This window comes from Biomphalaria glabrata, chromosome 9 (assembly GCF_947242115.1).
Source record: "Biomphalaria glabrata chromosome 9, xgBioGlab47.1, whole genome shotgun sequence".
Lineage (NCBI taxonomy): Eukaryota > Metazoa > Mollusca > Gastropoda > Planorbidae > Biomphalaria > Biomphalaria glabrata.
In genome coordinates, this window is record NC_074719.1 from 6,401,440 (window position 1) to 6,421,907 (window position 20,468).

Below are 20,468 nucleotides of genomic sequence, written 5' to 3' on the forward strand. Positions count from 1 at the left end.
ATGGATAAAGCCTACATATCTTGTATGTGTAATCTACATGCAGTTAAAATCGACCTTGACGTCACGAAAAGGTTTAATGTCCTCTACCATCTGTCGTATTGAATTTCACCTAGATGTATAATTTATATACATGTTGGCCTATGTATATAGAGAGGCGCCTGTCTATCTATAAACTTTTCAACCTTTTTGTAAAGAACACTATATTAAAAGATGACCGATGCCAAATGTTTTTCAACAAAATAATGAAATGTGTTTGCGCTACAAACAAAAGGGCGTAATTAACTTTTTAAAGTAGCGTCTATACTTTTATTAGATAACATATAGAGCTTAGAAATGAGATGTTACAGTGCTGAAAACTACACAAAAATATGTCGTACACTTCTCAATTATTTAGTTTATCAACATCTTTTTTTTTTTTACAACGAACACACCAAAGAGCTAGCTACTTATAGTTATTCTCTCTAAATTGAAATGTCCAGTATATTAAAGACGTTTATTTCAAGCGTTATTCTTTAACTACTTAGATTATCATTTTCTGGCACTTCGGTCGTCTTTGGCAAATGTATCTAATTTATTTTTCTAGTTTTATTGTATAGTTTGCATCCCAACCACTTAGAAAATACAGACTGATCTCACTCGTATCTACGTGATTTAAAGATCATTAAATGTGGGCTGATGTATTTAGATATGCATGCATCTAATAAACGAATGGAGGCTCGGTGGTTGAGCGATAAAGCGCTTGGCGTCCTAACGGTGGGCCCCGGGTTCGAATCCTTTTAAAGACTGGGATTTTTTAATTTTCTGGATCTTTGGTCGCCTCTGAGTCAACCCAGTTCTGATGGGGGAGAAGTAAAGGCGGTTGATCGTTGTGATAGCCACATGACACCCTCGTTAACATTTGGCCACAGAAACAGATGACTCTCTATCGCAATGTCTACTTTAATATATGTATATTTCTTTTATTTAACTATAATAATAATAATAATAATAATAATAATAATAATAATCTTTATTGTCCGTATGGAGATTTGCCTTACAATTTGTGCATTACACCAAACAAAAAACATTATAACTATAAGAAACCAAAGTGTACATTCACACCAGACTCACTCATAATTTACATGTGACAAAGTTTATATCAGATTGTTCTTATTTAATGATTTGATTGCCAGGGGAACAAAAGAGTGTTTGTGTCTGTTTGCCTTTGCTATATGAGTTATCTATCAAATTTTAACTCAATGCACATCCTAACTAAAATGTACTGGCACTACACTGCATTACAAATATATCAATCATCATCATCATCATCAAACTCCATTAGAGTGAGGGCTTGAGAGACTCAAATCCTCTCTTGCAAAAAGCCCTGGACAGAAACCCCGCTGTCTTGCTTAGTGCATAAATGTCGCCATACAGGTCAAGAATTTTGGGTTTCCCAGAACTGTCGAGACGGAGATCAGCAAGTCTGGGGCAGTCAAACAGAAAAATATATCAATATTAAATTGAATATTAAATTTGATTCACTTGAAAAACATATAAATATGCAATTTGCATGCGCCTTCATATGAAACACTGCACTCATCCTTAATCTTCAGAATTGAATACATTGCCACTATAATATCCCGCCAAGCAAATGATAGAACATCTAACACGTAATGTTATATCTATTTACAGATAAATCCTGTCAGAATGTCCAACAATCAGTTGAGCGAGTTCCGCAAAGACGCCCTGAGAGCGCACAACGAAAAGCGGGCGAGACATGGCGCCCCAGCGCTCAAACTAAGGTTTCAACATTGATATAGTTCTTACCATAATCTGTAACCATTTTTAAACGAAACATTTTTTAAAGAAATAAAATATTTTGTAAGTCACCATTATCTGCATACAGAAGTAATGTCATTGTCTTGAATCACTTGAATCACTTGAATCACCTGACTTGAATCACTTGAATCACTTAAATCACTTGAATCACTTGAATCACTTGACTTGAATCACTTGAATCACTTTAATCACCTCACTTCAATCACTTGAATCACTTGAATCACTTGAATCACTTGAATCACTTGACTTGAATCACTTGAATCACTTGAATCACTTGAATCACTTGAATCACTTGACTTGAATCACTTGACTTGAATCACTTGAATCACTTGAATCACTTGAATCACTTGGCTTGAATCACTTGAATCACTTGAATCACTTGACTTGAATCACTTGAATCACTTGACTTGAATCACTTGAATCACTTGAATCGTTTAAGCCAATAGCCGAAGAGATTTTCATATCGAATGGCCACAATCTTTTTTATTATTATTATGTATTGTTTATTTACCTATTGCGTCATACAAATGCTCACATAATACTCAGCTTGTACCCCCCCCCTTTTTTTTTTGGTTGGGGGGGGGGGCACTTTCAAAAAAACTGTGAGCATTTCAATAAACCCCGTTTGACCACTTGACAGTGTATTCTAGTATACATTACGTTTAATCAAGTGTTAAAGCGTATATTAGGATCGAGGTTATTAATTCTTAACTTTAATGTATTTAAAGAAATATTTAAAAATATATAAAAATATCGTGTGATTAGAGATTTGAACCACTGACCTAAAGTCTGAAACTCTACAGACTGAGCTAACTGGGTATCATAAAAAAAATGTGGTAATTACTCACAAAACGAACATATACATTTAAAATTTTTAAATATGGCGGATTAACTTAAAAATGTTGTGTCGAAATTGGGAATAAAGAGTCGTTTTCGGTAAATTTGACCGCTGTGGTTTCGACCATGAAAGGTGCTTAGTTTTTATAGACACACAAAAACTATTTATATACAGTGAGAGAGAGATTTGTTTTTGTTTTGTTTTTGATTAATTGAGAATTATAATTAAATAAGAACTCCTCAGTACTGTAAAGAGAAGAAAGCTTAGCTGGTTCGGTCATATTGTAAGACTTGACTCACTATCAAAAGTCTTTCTCCAATGGACAGTAAAGGGAGAACGAAGAACGGGTCGCCCAAAGAAAAGCTGGCTGGACAATGTAAAAGACTGGACCGGCCTCTCTAGTGATATCCTGTTGAGAGCAGCTGCTGACCGGGAAAAGTGGAGGGGTTTGGTTAAGCGGACTGTCACAGCACCCTACGTCGAAAGTCAAGGGACAGATAATGTTAATAATTGTTATTATGAATGAATTTTCTATCGATTGGTTAACAACTCCTTGTTAACCACGGAGTAGGCTTAAATACAGATGTATTGACCACAGAGATAATTACATGACACGTAATTACTATACTTTCGATAGATGTATTGACCACTGAGATAATTACATGACACGTAATTACTATACTTTCGATAGATGTATTGACCACTGAGATAATTACATGACACGTAATTACTATACTTTCGATAGATGTATTGACCACTGAGATAATTACATGACACGTAATTACTATACTTTCGATAGATGTATTGACCACAGAGATAATTACATGACACGTAATTACTATACTTTCGATAGATGTATTGACCACTGAGATAATTACATGACACGTAATTACTATACTTTCGATAGATGTATTGACCACAGAGATAATTACATGACACGTAATTACTATACTTTCGATAGATGTATTGACCACTGAGATAATTACATGACACGTAATTACTATACTTTCGATACATGTATTGACCACTGAGATAATTACATGACACGTAATTACTATACTTTCGATAGATGTATTGACCACTGAGATAATTACATGACACGTAATTACTATACTTTCGATAGATGTATTGACCATAGAGATTCAATGGCCTTTAGACGATTTCATTAACACATTTATTTCCTTTTTTTTCTTGTGTAAATTCCCTATGTATCTTTTTATACAAACGAGCTGAAAGTGTGGGTATTAGGTATGGTCGGAATAATGTCACCCACGCAGCTGATGCGTGAAATATCTGGAGCCTTCTGTTTTCCCCCCAAAGCTGTCGTGTATTTAATACTTCCCCACCCCCAAGTATACGGGGATGACAATGTACCCTCATGTGTGATTACTGCAAATGGCTGTCTTTACATTGTAACATTTAACGTTAAATTTCAGTGATGACCTCAATAAATACGCCCAAAATTGGGCAGAGAAATTGGCCGCAGCAAATCAACTCGAGCACAGCCCATGTAAACTGAATGGAGAGACACTTGGGGAAAATGTGGCGACGAAATGGGCAAGCAATGGATCAGAGATGTCAGGTAGATCTATTGTACATGATACATATACAACTGTAGGCAGTCTGATTGTCTGATTGCGTCTGACCGTTAGTAGCGGTAGCAAAATATGAACAAAAATTTCAATTTCCAATACAGGTGTTAATGTTTGCCCATGTTGTTATGATGTGTAGTATTTAATGGGGGGGGGAGAGGGGATAGGAACTTAATACATATCGGAGTAAAGTTTGATGCTCCTCACCACTTGAGGTCAGTGCGGCCTGCACAACCCGCACAGTACTAGCTAACTCACTTCGTTTGTGAGTTTTTGTGTATGTGAATGTATTGGTGATATAACTTCTTGCTGTGATTGTTTTCTGACCTAAGGTGACAATATGTGAGTTGGTGTGTATGTGAATGTATTGGTGATATAACTTCTTGCTGTGATTGTTTTCTGACCTAAGGTGACAATATGTGAGTTGGTGTGTATGTGAATGTATTGGTGATATAACTTCTTGCTGTGATTGTTTTCTGACCTAAGGTGACAATATGTGAGTTGGTGTGTATGTGAATGTATTGGTGATATAACTTCTTGCTGTGATTGTTTTCTGACCTAAGGTGACAATATGTGAGTTGGTGTGTATGTGAATGTATTGGTGATATAACTTCTTGCTGTGATTGTTTTCTGACCTAAGGTGACAATATGTGAGTTGGTGTGTATGTGAATGTATTGGTGATATAACTTCTTGCTGTGATTGTTTTCTGACCTAAGGTGACAATATGTGAGTTGGTGTGTATGTGAATGTATTGGTGATATAACTTCTTGCTCTGATTGTTTTCTGACCTAAGGTGACAATATGTGAGTTGGTGTGTATGTGAATGTATTGGTGATATAACTTCTTGCTGTGATTGTTTTCTGACCTAAGGTGACAATATGTGAGTTGGTGTGTATGTAAATGTATTGGTGATATAACTTCTTGCTCTGATTGTTCTCTGACCTAAGGTGACAATGTGTGAGTTGGTGTGTATGTGAATTGTGGATGTATTGGTGTACAACTTCTTGCTCTGATTGTTCTCTGACCTAAGGTGACAATGTGTAAGTTGGTGTGTATGTGAATTGTGGATGTATTGGTGTACAACTTCTTGCTCTGATTGTTCTCTGACCTAAGGTGACAATGTGTAAGTTGGTGTGTAGGTGAATTGTGAATGTATTGGTGTATAACGTCTCTGATTGTTCTCTGACCTAAGGTGACAATGTGTGAGTTGGTGTGTATGTGAATTGTGAATTTATTGGTATATAACATCTCTGATTGTACTCTGACCTAAGGTGACAATGTGTGAGTTGGTGTGTATGTGAATTGTGGATGTATTGGTGTATAACGTCTCTGATTGTTCTCTGACCTAAGGTGACAATGTGTGAGTTGGTGTGTATGTGAATTGTGGATGTATTGGTGTACAACTTCTTGCTCTGATTGTTCTCTGACCTAAGGTGACAATGTGTAAGTTGGTGTGTATGTGAATTGTGGATGTATTGGTGTATAACGTCTCTGATTGTTCTCTGACCTAAGGTGACAATGTGTGAGTTGGTGTGTATGTGAATTGTGGATGTATTGGTGTATAACGTCTCTGATTGTTCTCTGACCTAAGGTGACAATGTGTGAGTTGGTGTGTATGTGAATTGTGGATGTATTGGTGTATAACATCTCTGATTGTTCTCTGACCTAAGGTGACAATGTGTGAGTTGGTGTGTATGTGAATTGTGAATGTATTGGTATATAACATCTCTGATTGTACTCTGACCTAAGGTGACAATGTGTGAGTTGGTGTGTATGTGAATTGTGGATGTATTGGTGTATAACGTCTCTGATTGTTCTCTGACCTAAGGTGACAATGTGTGAGTTGGTGTGTATGTGAATTGTGGATGTATTGGTGTATAACGTCTCTGATTGTTCTCTGACCTAAGATGACAATGTGTGAGTTGGTGTGTATGTGAATTGTGAATGGATTGGTGTATAACATCTCTGATTGTACTCTGACCTAAGGTGACAATGTGTGAGTTGGTGTGTATGTGAATTGTGAATGTATTGGTGTATAACGTCTCTGATTGTTATCTGACCTAAGGTGACGATGTAACAGACATGTGGTACAGTGAGATCAAAAAGCACAACTTCGCATACGAACAAAACAGTGGAACAGGTATGTTGTACATCGGCGAATAATGTTTATATCAGAAATATTAAACCCAAGATAAGTTAGTAGTATACTGTACATCAAGTAATAATATTCAGATCAGATCAGATATTATACCCTAAATTGAGTTAAAGTATACTGTACATCAGGTATTAATATTTAGATCAGTAATGATATACCCTAAATTGAGTTATAGTATACTGTACATCAGGTATTAATATTCAGATCAGTAATGATATACCTTAAATTGAGTTATAGTATACTCATACTGTACATCAGGTATTAATATTTAGATTATTAATATTACGCCCAAGAGATGGTAAAAGTATACTATATGTCAGACAATAATATCTATATCAGTAATATATTTACACAAGAATAGTTAATAGTAGGTCTTTATTACACTCAACATTAGGTAATAGTATTGTAAACACCAGGTAAAAAAAATAAAAAATTTAAAGAAACTAATGCAGAAAGAGTTTACAAAAAGTATATAAAAATTAAACACTTAACCCAAAAAGTAAGCAGACAGCTGCAGAGTGAATACATAAACAATGTAATATCTAAAGATAACAACAAAAACCTATGGTCATACATTAAGTCTAAGAAAATGGAAACAACAGGCATAGCGCCATTAAAAGATGAACATAACATAATACATAATGATAATGAAACTAAAGCAAACATCCTAAACAAATACTTTGCATCAGCATTCTCAGCCCCAGGAGACAAAGACATATTACTGAATTTGAACCAAGTAAACAACATAGAAGATATAGTAGTACAAGAAAATGGAATTCAAAAACTATTAGCCAACACCAAACCAAATAAAGCTTCTGGACCTGATGGTATTCCAGCTAGATTACTCAAAGAACTAAGCAATGAGCTAGCCCCAGTGTTCAAAATACTCTTTCAGGCTTCACTTAACCAGGGCAGAGTACCAAAGGACTGGAAAGAAGCTAATGTCACCCCCCTATTTAAAAAAGGAGAAAAATCTGACCCAGGAAACTACAGACCAGTATCACTTACCAGCATCACATGTAAAATCCTAGAACACATAATATGTAGCAACATCATAAACCACTTAGACAAACATAATGTCCTCACACCATACCAACATGGCTTTAGGAAATATAGATCATGTGAAACACAACTAATAGGACTAATTGATGATTTTTCAAAAGGTTTAGATAATAGTGAACAAATAGACGCTATCTTACTAGATTTTTCTAAGGCTTTTGACAAAGTTCACCAACATAGTTTGCTTAAAAAATTTAAATATTTCGGCATTAATGGTCCACTGCATCAGTGGATTAAAGATTTTCTGATAGGGAGAGAACAAACTGTAATAATAAATGGCTCTAAATCAACACCGATAACAGTAAACTCAGGCGTACCTCAAGGAACAGTCTTGGGTCCATTACTATTTTTAATTTACATAAATGATTTACCAAATTGCATTACTTCAGGAACAAAAGTCAGATTATTTGCAGACGATTGCATAATATATAGAACAATAAAAACAACACAAGACACAGATATTTTACAAAGAGAATTAGATGAATTACAGAAATGGGAATCAAATTGGAGCATGTCTTTCCACCCAGAAAAATGTCAGTTGTTAAGAGTAACAAAAAAACTAAAACAAATTAATTCCACTTATCTTATTCATGGCAAACCAGTAACACAGACTAAAAACGCAAAATACCTAGGTGTTATAATAAATGAAAAACTGTCATGGAATCCACATATGGATGAAACTACAAAAAAATCAAACAAAGCATTAGGATTTTTAAAAAGAAATTTCTATAAATCAAATAAGAACATAAAACTAAAATGTTATTTAACCTTGGTTAGGCCAATAATAGAATATGCATCCTCTGTTTGGGACCCCTCAACTAAAGAAAACATTAAGAAACTGGAACAGACACAAAATAGAGCAGTGAGATTCATAACAAACGAATATTCACATTTGACTAGAGTAACACCTTTAGTAAAATCACCAAATTTAGAAAGCCTTCAAGACAGAAGTCTCAAAAGTAAAGTAGCAATCATACATAAAACACTGAACCATAATCTTCAAATACAAAAACAAAATTTAATAAAATACTCTGAAAGACACAAAGATAAAGGCACATTCCTCGTCCCATATGCTAGGACAAATTTGTACAAATACTCCTTCTTCCCTAGTGCTATTAGAGCATGGAATGGGTTGCCTGAGCTAGCCAGGAAAACCAGTGACTTGGCAGAATTTAAGTCATTGGTTAATATGCATGACTAAATGCATGACGCGTAGGACGTAATCATCTTCTTTTTTGAAGTAACGTCTGTATTATATAAGAAGATTAAGATTAAGATTAATAGATTACTGCAAATCTGCTAAGACTATCCTCTAGATCAGTGATTTTCAAACTTTCTCCACAATGGAACACATCGCACATTCTGAGTATTTAGCAAACACTTCGCTTTTTTTTTTAGAGAGATTAATTCACGTGGTGGCCTTCTCCCCCCCCCCCCCAAGGTGATTGTATGATGATTATATTTTGAAAAAAAAGCTTAAGGAAATCTACAGTAACCCAATTCCATGAGCGTTGTCAAGGTACATTTTGATTTTAACCCCCCCCCCTCAAATGTAAACAAACAAAAAAAAATACAGCCCAGTAGTTCCATGAGCGTAGTTAAGGTGCATTTTGAGTTTTAAATGCTTCTCAAATGTAAAAAAAAAATAACAAAAGAAGACAAATGAGTTTGTACTTTTACAAGTCAAAACTCTGGCTGGCAAAAAGGAGGAACTCCTCAATACTGTGAAGAGACAAAAGCTGAGCTGGTTTGGTCATATTGTAAGACAAGACTCACTGCCAAAAGTCATTCTTCAAGTTACAGTGGAGGGAACACGAAGAAAGGGTCGTCCAAAGAAAAGCTGGCTGGACAACGTAAAAGAATGGACCGGCTTCTCCCTTCATATCCTGTTAAGACCAGCTGCTGACCGGGAAAAGTGCAGAGATTTGGTTGCGCGAAGTGCAAAGATTTTAAAATAATTAAAGAATAACAATAAAGGGAAACAAAAAATTAGTAACATGGAAGATTAAAAAATATCTAGCATTGTTTTGTTTTTTTTACATCTTAAATCTGATTAACATGTTACTAAACTTTAATGTATTTATTTTCGCTTATAATTTCAATACACAGGTCACTTTACACAACTTGTTTGGAAGTCTACCACTGAGTTCGGTATTGGTAAGGCCAAGGCCAAAGGTTTCTCCGGAGGTGTTTACGTGGTAGGAAGCTACAGGCCGGCGGGTAACATGCTGGGAGAGTATCTACAAAATGTTCAACCGCCCAAGCAATAGTAAAAGTTTGGAAGTGTTGAAGTAGCATTGAGTCAACGGAACAATTATATACCAAAATTTTTAATTATAATATGAATCTCTCTCTCTCTCTCTTTCTCTCTCTCTCTCTCTCTCTCTCTCATCTCTTTCTCTCAATTTACTACAATTTCTATATTGAAGTTATTTAAATAATGTGAAAAACAAATTGTTGGCATTAAAAATTGTCTAATGTTTCCAAACCTAAATCAGCAATGAGACTTCTTGTTTTTACAAGGCTTATGTTAACTCACTCTGTTTGTCCGTCTGTCTGGTAGAATATATATGTGTTTATGGTTAAAACTTACAAAACACAAATCATTAAAAAAAAAAATAACCAGTTAGTTAGTAAGTTAATTAATTATTTATTTGGTATCGAAAAAGGGGAGATAAATTATTTGTATTGAGAGATGTGGCTGTATATGTGGAGGTTTTTTTTGTCTTCCACTTCCCACTTCTTGGATCAAGATGAAATTTTGCTTATTTATATGTAGCCGACAACAATATGTGAATCAATAAAAAAAAATTAACCAATCAATTAATCAAAGGTCGGAGATACACATTTGAGACCAAACGAAAATCAGCTGCCCATGACAGATGTTGACAGCGAATTGAAAATCTTAATCGACCACCCGTGGACATTGGTTGTGCTTGCCCTGGATGTGGCAAAATATGTAGGTCACAAATGGGGCTGCGTATCCACGGAAAATAGTACATTCTTCGAACTCGAAGACAAGCCTTATTATTATTATTGTTATTATTATCTTATAGATTATAGAAAAAGTAGTTTATTCATTCAGTATTGAGAAATATGGTAGTAATTTTTTGCGGTTCTTTTCCTTAGATAAGCTTCTTTATTATTATTATTACTTTTTTTTATTTCGCTTGTTATGGACAGATGATTGAGCAGGCCCAGAAAGTCAAAGGAAGCTTCTTTTTTTTTTCTTCTGAATAATTGTTATCTTAACCCCCGTGTTTGCTTTGATGAGCGACCTGGCATTATTTGTGCATACGTGACCTTGACATTATTAACAGCAGAATGAAATTTCCGGAAAAAAAAAAGAAAAGAAACAGTGAGAAATTAGTATGCCGTTTGAACCTGACCATTCCGAATGTGCCAAACAAGCTTCGTTCTTTTTAAATCTTCCAAATACTAATTGTTAACTATTTTCAAGATGTTAATTTTACGTTTTTTTTTATAAGCTTCTTTTTTTATAAGCTATGTTTTTTATAAGTTATGTTTTTATAAACTATGTTTTTTTATAAGCTATTTTTTCTTTAAGCTATGTTTTTTATAAGCTATGTTTTTTTTTTTTTTAATAAGCTATGCGATAATTTTCGTTCACGTTTTAGCCCAACAGAATCCAAGTTTTTTTGCTCTTCAATTTCTAGCACAAAATAAACTCGTCATGGAGGACGCATTAGAGTTTAACTCTACGACATGCTCTTTCTTCCCTAGTGCTTTAGAGGATGGAATGGGTTGCCTGAGTCAGCCAGAAAACCAATAAGTTAGCAGAATTTGAGTCATTGATTAACTAGACTGACATAGGAGCACATCTTTTTTGAAGTAACGTCTGTATTTGATAAGTTGAGATAAGACAGATTTTAAAACAAATGGGCTACTGACTAGCGGTAATGAAGCAAAGTCGATACTAAGATCAACTGTGTTCAAACGAAAACATGTCCAATATGTCAAATTTATCTTATATAATACAGACGTTACTTCAAAAAAGAAGATGATTACGTCCTACGCGTCATGCATTTAGTCATGCATATTAACCAATGACTTAAATTCTGCCAAGTCACTGGTTTTCCTGGCTAGCTCAGGCAACCCATTCCATGCTCTAATAGCACTAGGGAAGAAGGAGTATTTGTACAAATTTGTCCTAGCATATGGGACGAGGAATGTGCCTTTATCTTTGTGTCTTTCAGAGTATTTTATTAAATTTTGTTTTTGTATTTGAAGATTATGGTTCAGTGTTTTATGTATGATTGCTACTTTACTTTTGAGACTTCTGTCTTGAAGGCTTTCTAAATTTGGTGATTTTACTAAAGGTGTTACTCTAGTCAAATGTGAATATTCGTTTGTTATGAATCTCACTGCTCTATTTTGTGTCTGTTCCAGTTTCTTAATGTTTTCTTTAGTTGAGGGGTCCCAAACAGAGGATGCATATTCTATTATTGGCCTAACCAAGGTTAAATAACATTTTAGTTTTATGTTCTTATTTGATTTATAGAAATTTCTTTTTAAAAATCCTAATGCTTTGTTTGATTTTTTTGTAGTTTCATCCATATGTGGATTCCATGACAGTTTTTCATTTATTATAACACCTAGGTATTTTGCGTTTTTAGTCTGTGTTACTGGTTTGCCATGAATAAGATAAGTGGAATTAATTTGTTTTAGTTTTTTTGTTACTCTTAACAACTGACATTTTTCTGGGTGGAAAGACATGCTCCAATTTGATTCCCATTTCTGTAATTCATCTAATTCTCTTTGTAAAATATCTGTGTCTTGTGTTGTTTTTATTGTTCTATATATTATGCAATCGTCTGCAAATAATCTGACTTTTGTTCCTGAAGTAATGCAATTTGGTAAATCATTTATGTAAATTAAAAATAGTAGTGGACCCAAGACTGTTCCTTGAGGTACACCTGAGTTTACTGTTATCGGTGTTGATTTAGAGCCATTTAGTTTGATAATGATGTCAATAAATTAAATAGAATTAGATCTAGATCTAAACTATGTAGAATTGTAGATGGTCTCTTTTAGTTACAAAAGTAGACAAAATGAGGTCAACAATTAATGCTGTTCAGCTACCATAATAGCACTGATCTCTTTCTATTCTTTAGGTAGGCCTACATTCGACTTATCTGAAAAGAGTAGGCCTACCATATTGTATTTAAAAACTAGATCTAGAGATTTATTAGTAACTTATTACAAATTATAATATAAAGTTCATAATATCGTCTGGCTTATAAAAAATATTTGACACCCGGATATGATTGTGCATCATAGAACTAGAGTGCATTCATAAATAAACACTATGATTTTTAGCACTATTTTTTTTTTAACTTAGTTGGCACTATTTGAGGGTCAACATAGCGTCCTTGACATTGTCTAGTTGAACTTGAAAATCTACATTACAGCTCAACAGGTGTATTAAAAATTTAGATTCAAGTTTTCGTCTTGTGGAACGAAATAAAATGTAGCGCTAGCCAGGTGACGGCGTTGTAGTCTGCCTCAGTTTTGAAGTTTAGTTCTTGCCAAGGTAAATCCTATTTACGTAAATCTAAATCTATTTCTGGCTTTAGTTTATCGATAGTGAACGGCGATTTCTAAGCACTTAATTGCTAAAAAATCTGGTTACAAACATTTTAATATTAATTTTATTGTGTTAATGATAATGACAAGGATACTAGACAAGTCTAGTCTAGACCTAGTCTAGACTAGACTAGATAAATAATATAGTCTAGATCTATACTCTGAATAAGCCACAAAAACTATTTTGGGATTTAAAGAGTTTAAAAAAAACAACTCTCAATTGTAAAAGTTAGCCACAACCGCAGCTTTCGAACAGCAAAATTATGAGTCATTTGAGACACTTCAGGACAGAAGAATAAAAAAGTAAAATAGGCCTACTTATGATACATAAAACACTAAACCATACTTTTTTTGAAGTAACGTCTGTATTATTTATACAAGATAATATAAGAAAAAAAAACTAATGAAATACTCAGAAAGACACAAAGATAGAGGCACATTTCTTATTCCATACGCTAGAACAAATTCGTACAAGTGCTCCTTCTTCCCTAGTGCCATTAGAGGATGAAATGGGTTGCCTAGATCAGCCAGGAAAACAAACGACTTAGCAGAGTTTAAGTCATTGACTAACATGCATGACTAGATTGACACATGAAACGCGTAGGAAGTAACTATCTTCTTTATTTGAAGTAACGTCTGTGATATATAAGATAACTTTGACAAGACCTAATTCACGAATGAAATATTGGACTGAATTTGTGAAATGAGATAGTGGACAGAATTATTGATGTGAAATAGTAAACTGAATTAGTGAAATGAAAAAGTAAATTGCGCTAGTGAAATGAATTGGTGAAACGAAATTGTAAATTATATTAGTGAAATGAGTTAGTGAAAAACTCAATTGATAAAATGAAATAATGGACCAAATTAGTAAATGAAATTGTAGGCCTAAACGGAAATAGAAGAATGAAAAAATTAACTGAATTAGTGAAATCAAACCGTCAACTAAATTAATGATATGAGATATAGAACCTAATGAGAGAATACTGTTGTTTTACCAGGTAATTACGTGTCAAATTAGTTCAAACTTTGAAGTATGCTTAGTGGTTTGATTACCAATTTCATAGCAATATCATGAATGTGCCAGAAATACATCCTCAACACAAAACGGCCCATGATGTAAACCTGATTGTTGACATTTCTTTGTTTTCTTGCAGAAGAGACTTCCATCAGAGCGTGACTTGCTTGCCTAATGACCTTTCAGGTGATGACCTCGTCTCTTTTCATATTAATTGTAGTGCCCTTACAAGACATTTGCTGGGGGGGGGGGGAGAAAATCATTTTCACGGCTGGGGAGGTATTTCAGGGTCGTCCAATGCCTGATACATGGCAAGCCCTTCAATGCTAACAAACCGCCCCTAATTGGTAGACGGACCTCAGAGCAGTGGACACCAGGTGAGAAGAGGCTTCAGACATTACCAGTGACAGATCTATAAGGGGTCAGCTTGCCGCCCGATGCACCAAGGATCTAAGTCCAAGTAGGTCTAAGTCGAAATAAAAAAAACAACACATGAAGTTCCATCTTTGAGATCTTGCAATCTATAGGGCAGATGATGTTAAGATCATCTGTTTCCATGGCCGATGGTGGTCAGCACAACGACTAACCGCCTTTACTTTCACCATCTAAAGTCAGGTACCTATTAAAGTTGGGTGGACGCAGGGGTGCCCTTATAGTCCCGAACTTAAAAAAATCCCAGTCTTAAATGAGTTTTGAAACCGGGACGCCTCTGTTTGGAAGTCAAGCGCTTTACCAATAGGCCAAACGCCCACTGTTGCTATAAACTTACATGAATCTCCTAAAGTTTAAGATCATCACGCTCCCCCGCCGATTGAATGTAAACTAACACATCAATAAAACACGCATTAAAATACAATACTACAGTCAGGGCCTGTAGGTCCTCACATTACATGCTATTCTCTGTATCCAGTAAAATCCGTTATATTGATTGTTTTGGGCCATGTAAAGTTCTGGTATAATGATTACTTTCTTTGTTTTGTTTTCTGTAAATAAACCGTTTAACTTTTTAAAATTAAATATTTAATCCTTTTTTTTTTAAATAAAAATACACCACTGTTTAAAATAAAAACTTCAGTTTAGGTAAGTTTTTTATAATAGGCTACAATTCAATTTTCCTTTTCCTTGGGCGGATTTGGTGCGGGCTGCCTTTGAGTTTGTGTGATAACACAAACTCTCTTTCTATTCTAGTTTGACAGAGGATTCCAGCAATATTTTCATAATTTGCATTTGCCTTTGATATTGATTTTATGTATGAGATTTGTTTTAGAAAGGCTTTATAAAATTAGCATATTTACTATTTATATATTGAGGTAACAGGCATTGCTCGTGCAAATTTTTTCCAAATACAGCTACCAAATCATCAAGTGAAAAAGAAAAATGGTGCTTACCTAATTAAAACTGCAGAGAAGGCCAAACAGCTTAGGGAAACTCAAGAGAGGCCAACTATCAGTGCTCAGCCTGGGACCAGCGGCAAGAGCGACAAGAAAACGAACGACGCGCCTGACACAGCCCAGATACGCACTTGCCACTCTCTCTCGTGTGAATTTACGTCTGACCCCGAGCATGTTCCCTTTTACCACGGCCAGAGAGCACCGCTTCCAAAAGAAAGCAACGATTTGCTCGATGACCATTACATCCAAAGTTCTAGCAGAGGGCGGCTGTACGCCATCTCTAAAGTCAGGAAACGGCCGGCGCACTCTGCCCCCCAGGAGCACCGGCCAAGCTTCGAAAACCCCCGTCTTTATCACAAACATAAACGGAAGTTCTTTATAGACATTGATGGCCATACGCACAATGTACTTGACAGTGACCGTAAGTTCTTTTACCCTCCAGATGACCGTAAGTCTTTTTACCCTTCTGATTACCGAAAGTCTTCGTACCCTCCTGATGCCCGCAAGTCTTTTTACCCTCCTAATGACCGTAAGTCTTTTTACCCTCCTAATGACCGTAAGTCTTTTTACCCTCCAGATGACCGTAAGTCCTTTCAAGATCATGAGGGCCGCAAGTCTCATGCCCCCTTTGACGACCCTAAGTCTTTTTACGCTCCTGATGACCGTAAGTCTTTTTACCCTCATGATGACCATACGTCCCATTACCCTCAAGAAGACCGTAAGTCCTTTCACGCTCATGATGGTGCAAGTCTCATGCCTCCCTTGACCACCCAAAGTCTTTTTACGCTCCTGACGACCCTAAGTCTTTTTACGCTCCTGATGACCGTAAGTCCCTTTACCCTCGTTATCATCGTGTGTCCTTTAACCTTCTTGATTCAACCCACGACGAGCAACAAGGAGATGACGGTCAGGAGGAGGTAATTCAGCACAAGGATAAAATGGTGCAGACGACGGAAAGTCAACGATTCTATTTATATCAAGAGGCACTCAGAGCACACAACGAGAAGAGGCTGCTACATGGCGTCGGTCTCTTAAAACTCAGGTTCGTCTTCAAATTTAGTCGTGCTAAATCGTTTGGTATAGAGCAGGGGTTCTCAACCTGTGGGTCGCGACCCTCTTGGAGGTCGATTGACGATTTGCCAGGGGTCGCCAAAGACCGTCGAAAATATGGATTGTTATTGTCTATTCTTCTATTGCTGTATGTGTGTGTGGGGTGGGGGGGGGGTAGCAGCAGAGTGGGGGATTGTAAAAAAGGGGTCGCCGAGCATAAATGGTTGAGAACCGCTGGTATAGAATTTGGAAATGTGTGTTTAAACATTGAACTGTCAGGTTTGTAAAAATGTTTTATGTGTTTCGGATGTTGATAACTTACTTCCTAGTGCAAACCTCCCGCAGGACGTCTGGGGATGGCACATTGGGAGGGTATGAACTTGTGCCCATCGAGACCAGAACGACAGTCCAGCTCCCCGACCAAACAACCAGTTGATGACAGTCATTGACTTATATTACCAGATTGCTAGTAGACAACTAAACTGATGTAGGCATATTATATTTTAAATCATAGGACTTGACAAACAATGGAATAAACTTCTTTTGTCAACAAAATAAATATAACTTTTATTATAATATAGACACATTAACTTGAGAGGAAATGAAATGGACTCATATTTAAGCACATCTAACTCACTATCAAAACACGTCTGTACACTTCTACACCCTGGAGTTCTTAACATAGTTTATGATAGAGCCGCTTATCTTTCATCATTCTACATAAATAACAATTAATGCTCCCTTTCTTCATCATCACCTAGGAACAACACACACACACACACACTTCATAACACAGGTCCTCTTTCCTGAGGACATGAAATACATCCTAAAGAATAATTGTTTCCGAATTAAGTAAACTACGCCAATATCGTTTTTGGTATGTTTATTTAATTACGCAAAAAAAAGTACCACTATATCGTAATTGCATCCTAATTACTTAAAGAATATCCTATCGTGTGTTGTCTTTGATATAAATTACACTGGGCAATGTGTAGTAGGCCAATAATGTAGATCTATAAGACCTATAAAGAATGGTGTTGCATGAATTTTGATAATATTAGAATCGTTTTTTTTTCCCTGGAAATTGGCATTACCCAGGGCTAGACTTGGAAGTTCTGCAAAGTGAAAAGATAATGACTTGCGAAAAAAAAATAATTTAAAGCTAGAAATATATTGTTAAAAAATAATTTATAAAAAAAAATAAAATGTATATATTAATTAAGCGTAGTTATAACAATTAGTTTGGATGTAATTAAATTTGTAGTTGGCCTAGATCTAGACTAACATTAATAAATATGTGCGATTAAAAATATTTTTGCTTAATAATATTTATAATAATAATTAATAATACTTATTTTTAGCGGCCCCTGAAAGAGGAAAAGACGCTATTAGTTTTGTGTGGCCTGTCTGTCCGTCTGTTCGTCCTTCTCGTTTACATCTCGTAAACTAGTAAAGATAGTGAAAATCCGACAACACAATATTTTAGACCATTCATGGTTCTGATGCATTCTGATCATAGACATATATATATAGACTGGACGATAAAGAACAAATTATTATCGGAAATATTTGGGAAAAGATCAGTGTGTAGATCCACATCACAAACCTATATATATTTGCCTATGTCTATGATTGTAAAACAAAGACAAAATATTGGGAATATGGCAGTTTTGCACTTTTCAAAACTAAAGATCAAAGGTATATATTGGCTGAAATGTTAGTCCTAGAATTTATAGCTCAATCGCCGCCATTTTTTTTTCACATAGATATAGTACATAAAACATATTGACTCCCCCCAAATAAAAATAACTTCCTACTTCCAGTCTATATTTATTTATGTCTATGATTCTGATACATTTTGCCATATTTTTAACACATTTATGCAAACAGTTGTAGATTTTTTGTCAGAAAAAAATAAATAATTTTTACATTTATGTTGCTAAGTTATGTAAGTTCTATTATTCTAAATACTTATATTTACACACACAAAAAAATGTTTACTATTTTTTTCAAGAGAAAAATCTATTTAGTATGCATATAAGTTGGACATGATTTAAAACAACAATAATTCACCCTTAAAACGCATGTGGCAGTTTAGACTCTGCACATTCAAATTGCAATTCCATTTTGCTCAGCACTTTAAGGGTTAAGTAGTTTTTCATATCATTGCGTAAGCTCTAATACCACACACGAAATATGGAGCACTTAACCAAAGGAAATTTTTTTATATTTGTTTTGCGGAAATATTTTTTTTTCCTTGAGGAATAAGAGATTGACCCTTTACAAAACAATTTGATCAATTAGATATTCATTATAAGTCATCAGTTAGGCCAGGCTCACATCTAACTTACAATTCACATTCACTTTCACCTATCCTTTGGTCTGCTGGACCGCTGGGGCACCACACGACATCTGTTAACCTTTTTTCTCCATTCTTCTCTGTCATTTGTCTTTGATAGAATTTCATTCTGATAATATTGAAACCTGCCTTTTTACCTGCCTGGGGTGGACCACTTCGGGAGCCGATTTTCAGTTCGTGTTACACTCAAACTGTCTTTGTAACCTTGTTTTAAATTGTTTTTGTTTAGCGCAATTTCCTGCTTTTAGATATCTCAATACGCTATGATCTTATCACTTATCTGGACCAGTTGGGAAAGGGTTGAATAGGCCTATTACCGTGATAGATTTTTAAATACATAGATAAAAAAAACCTGAACGACCTGAACTCAGGGCTAATTAAAAGCCAACATACTAACAATTCAACCAGGGAAGTGCGTATCCGAATGCAAGGTTTTATAGTTATCAATTGTTAGTTTCAAACTTTTCTCTCTAGAAAGTATAAAAGGGACTAGTTCAACTTACACCACCTCATCAGAGGTACAATTTCTTTCCTTATTCTAGATAACAAACGAAATAACTAATAACCAATAGTTAATTAGGCTACCTAATTGGTAAATAAATAAATTTAAATTTGGCTATAGATCTAGTCTAGGTCTATTATCGGTTTTGAAAGGACTTTCGCGTTTTTGAAAATGACTATCACTTTAATGAATTTCCGAAGGCAGGGCTATTCTGACTGAAGATTTCAACTCTTTCTCTCCTAATTGACGATACCAACGTCGATTTGACCCCATTACATTAAATTAATTTTAAGATTTATGAACATTAATTTGCATTGTGTAAAAAGACTCATTTCTTTTCTGCCTCGATAGAGAACAACATCGGACAGATAAGTTACCATTAGACTATTTTGTGTTTATTGTTTTTTTTTTGTTTTGTTTTGTAGCTGATGAAGGCCTCGTGGCCCAAACGTCCTTTGTTTAATTTGGTCCGGCAGGGTTACATATATGCATGTTTTTTTTTTGTGTATTTCCTGTGTAAAAAGAGCATCCAATCCTCTTCAACTCTATACCAAATATAACATTTTTCTGATTACAAACAGAAATGTTAATGATACATGTTATTGGGCCATGTAAAATAATTACGGAGAGAAAGAGTTAATAAATTAATGTTCATGAATATTGCGCGCATTTTCTTCTAGATCTAAAAGCCTATCATTGGAATATTACAAAGTCTAGTTGATTTGCTTAACCAGGATTTTTTCTGGGGTAGGGGGTGGTATGAAGTGTGGTAAAAAAAAATGTTCCTTATTTTAGAATCTATCATTCATTAGTTATTAAGAGAAAAATGGCAGCTATATAAGTTGTGTAAAGGAGGTATTGTCTTTTTTTTTTTTTTAAGAATTTTTAAAAATGTTTTTCTTCTTCATTACAAATGTGGAACAATTAGTTTTAATTATGTAAGCGTTTACATTATTGTTCTATGTAAAGACTGTTCTGTATTGATATTGAAATCTTCCGCCTGAATTGTTTAAATAATGTGTACTATTAATTTATCTCTTGGCAGTTCTGATCTTAATCATTATGCTCAGCACTACGC

The 20,468-nt window shown here is 35.0% G+C and overlaps 1 protein-coding gene across 1 annotated transcript in view; it reads left to right on the forward strand.

Moving 5' to 3' along the window:
- The window catches only part of LOC129928165 (uncharacterized), a 55,382-nt gene extending 45,515 nt beyond the window's left edge, over nucleotides 1-9,867 (forward strand). Inside the window, exons 10-13 of the mRNA XM_056041164.1 lie at nucleotides 1,666-1,781; nucleotides 4,093-4,238; nucleotides 6,315-6,389; nucleotides 9,573-9,867. Coding sequence (XP_055897139.1) covers nucleotides 1,666-1,781; nucleotides 4,093-4,238; nucleotides 6,315-6,389; nucleotides 9,573-9,733 — 498 coding nt within the window. The 3' untranslated portion in view covers nucleotides 9,734-9,867. The remainder of the gene's footprint in view (nucleotides 1-1,665; nucleotides 1,782-4,092; nucleotides 4,239-6,314; nucleotides 6,390-9,572) is intronic.
- The last annotated feature ends 10,601 nt before the right edge of the window (nucleotides 9,868-20,468 follow it).